Source organism: Danio aesculapii, chromosome 7 (genome assembly GCF_903798145.1).
Source record: "Danio aesculapii chromosome 7, fDanAes4.1, whole genome shotgun sequence".
Taxonomy (NCBI): domain Eukaryota; kingdom Metazoa; phylum Chordata; class Actinopteri; order Cypriniformes; family Danionidae; genus Danio; species Danio aesculapii.
The window spans coordinates 6246425-6258306 of NC_079441.1; the positions used below are offsets into that span (position 1 = coordinate 6246425).

An 11882-nucleotide genomic window follows, 5' to 3' on the forward strand; every position below is an offset into this window, starting at 1 on the left:
ATTTCTATGTGGAGTTTGCATGTTCTCCCGTGTTGGCGTGGGTTTCCTCCGGGTGCTCCGGTTTCCCCCACAGTCCAAACACATGCGCTGTAGGTGAGTTGATAAGCTAAATTGGCCGTAGTGTATACGTGCGTGTGTGAATGCTAGAGTGTATGGGTGTTTCCCAGTGCTGGGTTGCAGCTGGAAGGGCCTCCGCTGCGTAGAAAATATGCTGGATAAGTTGGTGGTTCATTCCGCTGTGGTGATAAATAAAGGGACTAAGCCGAAGGAAAATGAATGAATAAATTTGTAACATATGCAATATACCTTACAAAATAACTGAGCCTGAAAGAGGAAATTATCTGTGTAAACTTCTAAGAATATTTATATTTAGCTATTTATATATACTTTATGCTGTCAGGACAGAAGTAAAAGCAGACAAAGGACAGCAGCATTTAATTCCATCAGTACTTCACTGTGATTCAAACCTGATTATTCAAAACATTTGTGGAAACTTTTTGCCTCAAAAAACGTAAACAAATTAGAAATACAGTAATGTTTTAACCATACTAATAGTTTCAAGAGTTCACACTTAGCTGATGATTGATTATAAAGCTTGTTTAGCATGCTGTGCCGAGAGAGAGCCTTGAGCTTATGATATCCCTGAGCTCACACTCCCTCCCGTTGCAGGGCGAGAGGGGAGTTTGAGCTCAGGTAGATCTGTCCCTTTGATGATTACATAACATTAAAGTATTTAGTGAAACTCTTTGGTAATGAATGCTCCAGCATACTCTAGTATTAACTATAGGGAACTTGTAATCTGTAATAATACAGATATACTTTATCTATTTACGAATTATTATCTATTATTATCTTATTTATGTAAGTATTATCCATAAATTATTATTATTATCTAATAAATTATGACCTACCTTTATATATACTGTATATATATATATATATACTGTATATATATATATATATATATATATATATATATATATATATATATATATATATATATATATATATATATATATATATACTGTAGAATCAACAAATATTTGCTGTTTGTTCAAACTACTTATTTAAAATGAGCTGAAACAACACAATTCTTAAAGTTTTATTAGAGACAACTTATTTGTTCTGTTCAATCCACTTACATTTGTAAAAAGCAATAAGTGAACTTAATTGCTTCATGTTGCCCCAACACAAATAGATTGTTTACAGTGTATACTTTAGTTTTACTACAGTAAACTGAGGTGAATTGCTTTATGATATCTATCCAGAAAACTTTGTATTCATTTGTTTATATTAGTATAGTTGTTGTGTTACTATAGCAACTGCAGAATTACCCCAACAGATTAATTCACGCAATTCACTTTAATATGGATCAAAAACACTGTAGGATTGCAATAAGGTAATATTACCTAATAATATTAGGTAAATATCTATTATGAGACTAAATTTGAAAACAAATACATCAACTAATGACAGCATGCTCATTTCCACTCATGAACAATCACAAAACTTAAACAGTACAACTAAAGAAACCATATATATGTATCATAAGCTACACATTTATCTTATAGTCAGATCATTAAAAAATAACATACTCCATAAAGAATGAGAAAATGATGGATAAATGAGAAACAGATACTCACAGAGGATTAGAGGAAGTGCGATGAGCTCCATCCTGATCTATTAATGACACTTGCAGAACATCCAGTCTGTGTTTAAGACTCAACACTTCCTGCGTGCACACACAGACAGATAGACAGACAGAAACACACAGAGAGAGAGAGAGAGAGAGAGAGAGAGAGAGAGAGAGAGAGAGAGAGAGAGGAGACAGCATGCCCTCTTACCACAATTCTAGGATTTGATTCCATTTATGCTTATATGATCATCAGTAAGAAATTGTATATATGGTAATTTATGCAAATCACATATGTGACATACAAGTTTGTGTTTGAATTTCACACATAATAAAAGTCATAAAAATGTTGCAACATGCATTTACAAATATTTTTAACACAAATTACAAATAAGGGTGGCATGGTGGCTCAGTGGTTAGCACTGTCGCCTCACAGCAAGAAGGTCGCTGGTTCGAGCCCCTGCTGGGTCAGTTGGCATTTCTGTGTGGAGTCTGCATGTTCTCCCCGTGTTGGCGTGGGTCTCCTCCGGGCGCTCTGGTTTCCCCCACAGTCTAAACACATGCGCTATAGGTGAATTGGGTGAACTAAGTTTACCATAGTGTACGAGCGTGTGTGTGAATGAGTGTGTATGGGTGTTTCTCAGTACTGGGTTGAGGCTGGAAGGGCATCTGCTGCGTAAAACATATACTGGAATAGTTGGCGGTTCATTCCGCTGTGGCGACCTCTGAAATATACTAAGCCGAAAGAATATGAATGAATGAAAATTGACACATAAGTACATGCATGTTCAAATATTTTAGCTATTATTTTAATGCACATGATGTCTGAATCAAATGTACAAATCACAAACTGTTGTTTTTTTCAACTCATTTGCATGAAGCTGAACATTTCTCAAATATTCTCAAGTCCACAATGCATCATGTTGTTCACTTAGAAGCCAAATTAAACTTGTGTTCTGTGCTTTCTTCAATTCGCAGCATAATACACATTTACATAGAAAAACAAGCTAATTCATTCATTCATTCATTTTCTTTTCGGCTTAGTCCCTTTATTAATCTGGGGTCGCCACAGCGGAATGAACCACCAACTTATCCAGCACATGTTTAACACAGCGGATGTCCTTCCAGCCACAAACCAACACTGGGTAACATCTATACACGCTTGCATTCACACTCATACACTACGACCAATTTAGCTTACTCAAGTCCCCTATAGCACATGTGTTTGGAGTGTGCGGGAAACCAGAGCACCCAGAGGAAACCCACGCCAACCTGGGGAGAACATGCAAACTCCAGAAATGCCAACTGACCCAGCCGGGGCTTGAACCAGCGACCTTCTTGCTGTGAGGCGATTTTGTTACCCACTGTGCCATTGTGACACCCCAAAACAAGCTTTATTTTATACATAATATAAAGAACAATCAAAAGATTGAACAACATTTTTATACATTCATAACTTTCAAAATGTGTAGGTTCAAGCTGTTTGTGTGCTGTTGCGCATCCCTGTGAGTATAAGCAGTGTACAAGCCAAGTGCATCCGCCTATAGGCACATAATACAAACAAAAAACGTCCATAGCCTGTTTCACCGTTTATGACAGTATGCCTTTACAGTTACATTCAAGTTAACAGGGCAGATTCTGTTGTGGCTGGGGCCTGTCCCAAAATGACATCACTTTTCCAAGAGATCTCAAACGGCGCATTTTGAGGCATGGGTTATCATTTCTGGGGAATATAAAAGTAAAAGTGACTGGATACTTAACATTAAAAGATTGCTGTTTAAACACACCTGACACACAGTTATGTTTAAACACATGCTGTAGTTCAAACACCTTGTAAAACTGGATTCTGCATTGAAAGTCCCTGTAATTCCTTTATATTCCCAGACTCCCAGGCTCATTGGAAATACACACCTTGGGGCTACATTTCTGCAAAACGGCCCTGGTTACATTTCTGATGACAAATCCACTAGAGGGCGCTGTCTCCTTTTTTTTTTTACAAATCTCAAAAACAATACTAGGCTTTGTTATATCAGGGTTTCTACAGGTTTCACAAAGTTAAATTTAAGACTTTGAGACATTCTTAAAACCATTATGAATGAAATTTTAGACTTATACAGGGCTAAATGCAAAGGATTTTTTTTTTTCAAATATCCCATGTTGGAAAATATTTTTACTTGTCCAGTCAAAAAATGATTAAAATTTAATACATTTAATAATACAAAAATAATAATTTAGTTTGAATATTTGAAAATTAATTTTCAAATTATATCCATTCAAAACCCTATAACCCTTAACCAAGAATAGAACAAAACATAGCTGTCAATTACATCAGACTACAATAATAATAATAATATATGAAATGTTTTGCAGCCTGTGCAGTAAGCAGATGCGGATGAAGTGCGAGAGATTTACATGTGAAGTTTGGTGCAAATCGAGTGAATAACACGGTACGAATTGAGCGTTTTGTGCATTTGACGCACTTCAGACTGCAAAAGAAAGTGGGAGCAAACATCTAACAAATGGAGCAATGGAACTGACAGAAAAGTAAGCAGCTTACAATGATGGAGATTGGTTCAAGTATGACAGCTACTGGACGTGTTTGAATATTTTAAAATTAATTTTTAAAATATATCCATTCACAAACCCTTTAATCCTTAACCAAGAATAGAACAAAACATAGCTGTCAATTACATCAGACTACAATAATAATAATAATAATAATTTAATAAGAAGAAATTTAGGTCAGGTCAGTATCCTCAGCAGAAAATAAATGGAGAACTTAAGCAAATGTTACTCTACGGAAAGTTTTTAGAAAAATTAAGACCTTTTAAAAAAGATTTAAGACCTGCAACACGACATTTCAGTAGATTAAAAACTTTTTAAGGGCTAAAATTTAGCTTTTGAGATTTAAGACTTTTTAAGACCATGCGAATACGCTGTATATGGATTTATTAGCAATAAAGAAGGGTTTTATTACAAAATATGTACATTTTTTTAAAGTAAATATTTGCATAAATACAGCAAATGGAAACAAATGAGCGCAACTGAAAAGTAGCCAAATAAACAAAAGACAAACAGAAACTAAACATAGGAAGTGGGCTGAAATAGACTGAACAACAGAAAAACACTTCAACGTAAATGTCCAGAAAACAGCTAGGACAACACAGGAGTTGTAACAGTAAATAACAGTGTTACAAAAGACAAAACTTAAAAAGTGTATCACACCACAGTCTAAAAGCTTATACAAGACATAGCATTTTTAAATAGCATTGAATTTTAAAGACAAGTTTTTTCAGTCATCTTTGAAACTTCTACATTTTCTATTTCTGAAGCAACCCAAATCGTTCATTCATTCAAGTATAGCAGTGCACCATCTTTATATATTTAAAGTCTTCGATTATATACTGTAGATATTCCAAATACTTACATACAGTAATTGTAAAAAAAAAACAAAACAAAAAAAAAACACAACAGCATTTTTGGCAAATATATGAAATGTTTTGCAACCTATACAGTAAGCAGATGCAGATGAAGTGTGAAAGATTTACATGTGAAGTTTGGCGCAAATCGAGTGAATAACACTGCGCAAATTAAGCGTTTGGTGCGTTTGACGCACTTCAGACTGCAAAAGAAAGTGGGAGCAAACATCTAACAAACGGAGCAATGGAACTGACAGAAAAGCAAGCAGCTTACAATGATGTTACTCTAAGGAAAGTTTTTAGAAAAATTGAGACCTTTTAAAAAAGATTTAAGACCTGCAACAAAACATGTCAGCAGATTAAAAACTTTTTAAGGGCTAAAATTTAGCTTTTGAAATTTAAGACTTTTTAAGACCATGCGAATACCCTGTATATGGATTTATTAGCAATAAAAAAGGGTTTATTACAAAATATGTACGTTTAAGTAAATATTTGCATAAATACAGCAAATGGAAACAAATGAGCGCAACTAAAAAAGTAGCCAAATAAACAAAAGACAAACAGAAACTAAACATAGGAAGTGGGCTGAAATAGACTGAACAACAGAAAAACACTTCAACGTAAATCTCCAGAAAACAGCTAGGACAACACAGGAGTTGTAAAAGTAAATAACAGTGTGTTACAAAAGACGAAACTTAAAAAGTGGATCACACCACTGTCTAAAAGCTTATACAAGACATAGCATTTTTAAATAGCATTGGATTTTAAAGACAAGTTATTTCAGTCATCTTTGAAACTTCTACATTTTCTATTTCTGAAGCAACCCAATTCGTTCATTCATTCAATCAAGTATAGCAGTGCACCATCTTTATATATTTAAAGTCTTCGATTATATACTGTAGATATTACAAATACTTACATACAGTAATTGAAAAAAAACAAAAAAACAACAAACAGCATTTTTGGCAAATATATGAAATGTTTTGCAACCTGTGCAGTAAGCAGATCCAGATAAAGTGCGAAAGATTTACATGTGAAGTTTGGTGCAAATCGAGTGAATAACATGGCGCGAATTGAGTGTTTTATGCGTTTGACGCACTTCAGACTGCCAAAAAAGTGGGAGCAAACATCTAACAAATGGAGCAATGGAACTGACAGAAAAGGAAGCAGCTTACAATGATGGAGATTGGTTCAAGTATGACAGCTACTGGACGTGACCAAATTGAGGGACATTATTTTTGCTTCACATGTATGAGTGGGGGGGGGGTGACACGGTGGCGCAGTGGTAGCACTGTCGCCTCACAGCAAGAAAGTCACTGGTTTGAGCCTCGGCTGGGTCAGCTGGCATTTCTGTGTGGAGTTTGCATGTTCTCCCTGTGTTGATGTGGGTTTCCTCCAGGATGCTCCGCTTTCCCCCACAAGTCCAAAGACATGTGCTATAGGTGAATTAGGTAAGCTAAATTGTCTGTGGTGTATGTGTGTGAAGGAGTGTGTATGGATGATTCCCAGTGATGGGTTGCAGCTGGAAGGGCATCCGCTGTGTAAAACATATGCTAGATAAGTTGGCGGTTCATTCCACTGTGGCGACCTCAGATTAATAAATTGACTAAGCCGAAAAGAAAATGAATGAATGAATGTATGACTGGTATTATGATGCGCATCAAATCGATAAATGATTTCGTTAACTCTATTCCTGCCGTTGACGAAAGAAAACGCTTCCATTGACAAGTTTTACAGCAATCCGTGTTTTAGGTGTATTACTGTCGAGGAAGCCCTAACCAAAGTCATAAGTGAGGTATATAATGTCAGATGCTCCAGGGAGTGAAATCTGAGAGAGAAAATAAGATCACAAAACAATCGTGAAAAACTAGGGGGTCTGAATAAAGAAAAATAAACTATACAATACTTACAGACTTGTTCAGCTAAATCAAAAAATATTTGAAATCTGTCAATAACGCAATCTCTTCACACAATGCACTCTATTCCTATAACTACCCAACCCGGAGTGAAGGTTTGGGGGGCCATTTTATATTATTGACCCTGCCCATGGATTATACCATTTTAGAGTTTGTGGTGTAATAACATGTAGGCAAATATACAAACAAAAGTCATTAGATATAAATGAATGAAAGTAAATAAGTATGCAACAAAACACAACAAACAACAAAACGAATATAAAAAAACAGAACTATGGGTTTTATCACCGGCCATGAGGTCGTGACCATGTGACGCCAAAATGGCTGCTCTGAATGGAAGTTGGGAAAATACCGTAGCTGAATCCCAAATGCCACACTATACACAATGCACTTATACTATGCTGTTGAGTGTGCAAGTGCATAAGTACACAGTGCATATGTATGTAGTGTCGTCCCAAATGGAAGACTAACGTTTTTTACTAAGCGGAAATTCAAATCGTTTACCAGATGACGTTTGACGGTTGCCAAATTAGTGAAATAAATGACCAAACTATCAAATAATATCTGCCATGGGTTTAGCCGCATTCACCATCAGGAGATGGAATAGTCACTCTCGTAGGAGAATTTTGCTTCCACAAATCCAAAATAGTTAATGTAATCCAACATCAGCGACTGAAAGCTCCGCCCCTTCCGCTACGTGGGCAAAGCAGCAGCTGTTGAGTGCATGAAGTGTCCAGCAATCCACATTTCATTTTAATGGTTCAATAAGTGCTTCATCCGGGTAACTTATTCCGTATTATTATTTTTACTATTATAATACTTATTAATTTTAGAGTTTTCAGTGTAAACGCACTACATAAACTTATTTATACTACAAAATGGCGTAGACGTACCTTGTATAAATGTCCTAGGTTGCAAACTGAACAGGTTTGGTTCTGAGTAGTGGACACCGGTGAGTGTATCTAATCTTTCTATGGTTTGCTTTTTAATAAATGGTGTTTAAAGGAACATACGTCTGTTGTTATTTCAGTGTATATGGAAATATGATATGGGAAATTATTTGCATTTGTTTTGAATTGAAATGGTACATAAACCGTGCTAAACTTGGACAGTAGACAAAAAATATTACGTTACATTAAACATTAAACAAACACACATGCACAACACACTGACAGCACTACAGAGATCCGTGTATACATATCTGTTTGCCGGCAATCGGATCATGTTTGAAGGTGTATGCATGTTAGTGTATTGGTGCTATATGTGTATGTCACAGTCACAGCGTATTTCACAGTCTTAAGGCTCGTACACAGCGGGACGCTTTTCATTTGGGTTTATCGTCAGCGTTTATTCGAGATGTTTTTCCGGATTCAAACCCAAGCGATTTTTCACTGGCGTCGAGCAGAAGAGTATGCAAAATCACTCCTTGACGTTAGATGCGCTACACAACTTTAAGCGTCTGACACCCGCTTTTAACATAGAAAAAGAAGACAGAAAGTTGACAATCTTGTTGTTAAAGTTACTGCCGATTCGAACACGCATGGGTGGTTCAAGTAGCAGCTCCAGCTGTAGCGATGAAGAAATGATTATTGTTCACTAGTGCAATAAGCAGCTCCATGTTCATTTCGCCTCAGGGCATCTTCTTCAATGTGCGCTCACATTAACAGTTTTGCGCTTGAGCAAGTGCTGTTTACTGTAACTTCAGCAACTCCATGCACGTAAACAAAAGTGCCAATCTGATTGGTGGAGAAGGTTTTGACATGGGGTGTCAAAACAAAACAAAAAATGAGCATGAGGCGTTTCTTTAAATATGCCGCTTTTACGCCTGGAGTTTTACGCGTTGGTGTGGATAATCACATTGGCACCCTTTATTTAGTCATGAGGCATGTAACGTCGATGGAAAATGCAAGCAAAAAGCATCCCGGTGTGCACAGGCCTTTACACTGTGACAGTCAGCATTGCAATTTTTCAGTTTTGAGATGAGTTGGACAATAAATCAGAACAAAGAACTGATTGGCATGAACCGAGGCATAATTTTCATCAGCCAACCAGAATCAAGCATTCAACAGTCCTGTAGTGTAGCAGTTCATAATGCGGCTACTTTGAATAGATGTGATTTATCTTACAATTTGTGCAGAAGAAATGCCTCAGTTCAGGATGAAGCAGTGTTCATATTACTTCATGATTTAACTGGTTACCATCTCTCACCAAGTTCCTCCAGGAAAGGTCTAAACCGCTCTTCGAGCTCATTACGAGGAATCTTTTTCACGAGGTCTCGTGTTTTTAGAACTGACTGCTGTTTACCCCACTTTTGTATAATAAGGTCTACCAGTTCACCTCTGGTTTTGCCATCCACTGAGGCCCTGGGCATCTTCCATTCCTTATTGAAGTGCATGAGGTCTTTGAATCTCTTCAGCTGATCATCCATCAACTCCCGCAAAATCTCTAAAAGAGCCTCATCCCATCCATGCAGAACTAGCCCTGTTGAAACATGTTCACCACCAGAATCAAATACTCTGATATGAAAAAGTTTTGTATTAAGTTAAACCCTTATCATTCACACCAACGGTGATTTATAATGACAAAACCAGCTCAGGCTTATGGGAAATATAGCTACATGTTTGCAAAACGTAAAAAATGTTACACTTGTTATGTTTCATTGCAGATAAGGTGATTTGTTGGTTTAATTTGGCGTTGTGCAGAGAACTGCACAAAAATAATCCTTTATTAATCGATAATGTGTTCCCGTAAATCTCATTCATGCATTTTCCTTCGATTTAGTCCCTGATCATCAGGGGTCGCCACAGCAGAATGTACCACCAACTACTCTGGCATATGTTTTATGTAGCAAATGCCCTTCCAGCCACAACCTAGTACTGGGAAACACCCATTTAGGCGGTCGCACACCAAATGAGCCCTGTAGCGCATATGATAGTAGGAAGTAACACAGACCAGATGTGCACAATTGGATGTTGTTTAATATGAAACTATGCAGATGGTGCTCTGTGATGTGGCAGAAATATGAACAGTGTCCTGAGTAGTAGCTGGGTGTGTATACCCTGATAGAAATCTATGTTTACAATACTAAAATGCACGGCACTGCATGGCACGGAGTGGTGCATCCAGTGTGCGACCCCCTATAAAGTCTCTCATTCACACACTCATACACTATGGCCAATTAAGTTTATCTAATTCCCCTATAGCACATATTTTTGGACTGTGGGGGAAACCGGAGCACCCGACGGAAACCCACGCCAACACAGGGAGAACACTCCACACAGAAATGCCAACTGGTCCAGCTTGGACTCGAACCAGTGACCTTCTTGCTGTGAGGCGACAGTGCTAACCACTGAGCCACCGTGCGGCCCCCTGCAAATCTCATTTGTTCGGAGAAAAAACTGATTACAGGACTGTCCTTAAAGCAATTTTTGACGTCAATGTTAAATGTCAATTTGATGTCTTTACTGACATAAAGGTTTCAACCTCAAACCAATTAGCTTTCTTGACATATTTTTCGACATCAATGTCAATTTGAAGTTGTCTAGCCCGCTGTGATGGTTAATGGGTGAGACCCTGTGTGATTAATGCAGTTACCAATGAACATTTTCATACTCACCATTTGAAGCAAGCTCCTGCAGCTGTATTGGGGTGTGGTTTCTTTTGGACACACTTGTGATATTCTGACCTAGTTCACTACGATAGGATGCATGTTCAGTATCACGCTGATCCTCGTGTGTTCTCCATTTTTTCTTTTCCCACATTTGCAATCTTTTTTCCAACTTCTCAATCTTATCATCCTTTTCTTTAATCTCTTCGTCTTTCACTTTTAATTGATCCTTCAGCTCTGTGATTATTTGCAGTTGCATGGACTGGTCAGGTGTAACTTCTGGGCGCGATTGTAAATTTGCTATTTCCCTCTCTTTGTCTTGAACAATTTCTGTCAGTCTCTTTATCTCAGCATCTTTTGCATCAAGTAGCTTATACATTGCATATTTATTCTTCCCATTTTGTTTGAGCTTGTCCTTTAACTTTTCCTTGTAATTTGAAAGGACGTTAATTTTCAACGTAAGCCTCTTAACAATTTGGCTCCAATCTGACAATAATGTCTTTTTATCATCCACTTTCTCTTTTGAAATGTTAAAACAACTTGCTGAATTCTTACTGGCAACAAGTTCTTCAATCATCTCGATGATCTGGTTGTTGTCTGCTTTTTGGATGTCGATATATCTTTGTCCACATTTCTCGATGAAAGGTAGAAGTTGCTCACTTCGGATATAATCCTCAATGCTGTAATCTTTTTCTGCATTGGTAAAGATTACTATGGTATGCTTCCACAGCTGATGGGTAAGAATGTTCTCTAGTGTGATGATGGTCGAGATTGACAATTCTGAGTTCACATTAAGCACCAAGAGCACTGCGTGAGGTCCACTGTCATATAATGTTTGAACACAGTGAACGATTTCACGTTTGATTTCCTTTGATCTGCTCAAGTCTCCTTTCCAGCCTGGTGTGCGAGATAACTGAATCCTTCTTCCTGATACTTTTTGAGTGACTGGAATGTGCTTATGTGTGAAGACTGTCCAATATGTAAAGACCTTTTTCCCAAAGATTGCATTGGCCACTGTGTTTTTTCCTGCACCACGACAACCAATCAGGACAAGCTTCAAGTCCTCAAAAACTGGCTTGATATCTGAAAGGGTGGAAACTGAAAGGAAAGTTTATCGTGAGTCCACCGCAAAATCCTCAGTGTTACATGAACACTACCCAGAACATATATGGTCCCACTCTACAAAGTGTTATAATAACGCTCAATAAGATAATTAAGTGACTAACTAATTCTGAGAACGTAGTCCCGGGGACGTTTCTGGAGACTGCGAAATACGTAGCCGGGGGTACGTACGGCTGCATTTCATT

At 37.4% G+C, this 11882-nt stretch overlaps 1 protein-coding gene across 1 annotated transcript in view; it reads right to left on the reverse strand.

Annotated features, from left to right (window-relative positions):
- Positions 1-5090: 5090 nt before the first annotated feature.
- The window catches only part of LOC130231635 (GTPase IMAP family member 9-like), an 8696-nt gene continuing 1904 nt past the window's right edge, over positions 5091-11882 (reverse strand). Inside the window, exons 3-4 of the mRNA XM_056460992.1 lie at positions 10585-11673; positions 5091-9449 (exon numbers count right to left, since the gene is read on the reverse strand). Of these exons, the coding sequence (XP_056316967.1) occupies positions 9163-9449; positions 10585-11673 (1376 nt within the window). The 3' untranslated portion in view covers positions 5091-9162. The remainder of the gene's footprint in view (positions 9450-10584; positions 11674-11882) is intronic.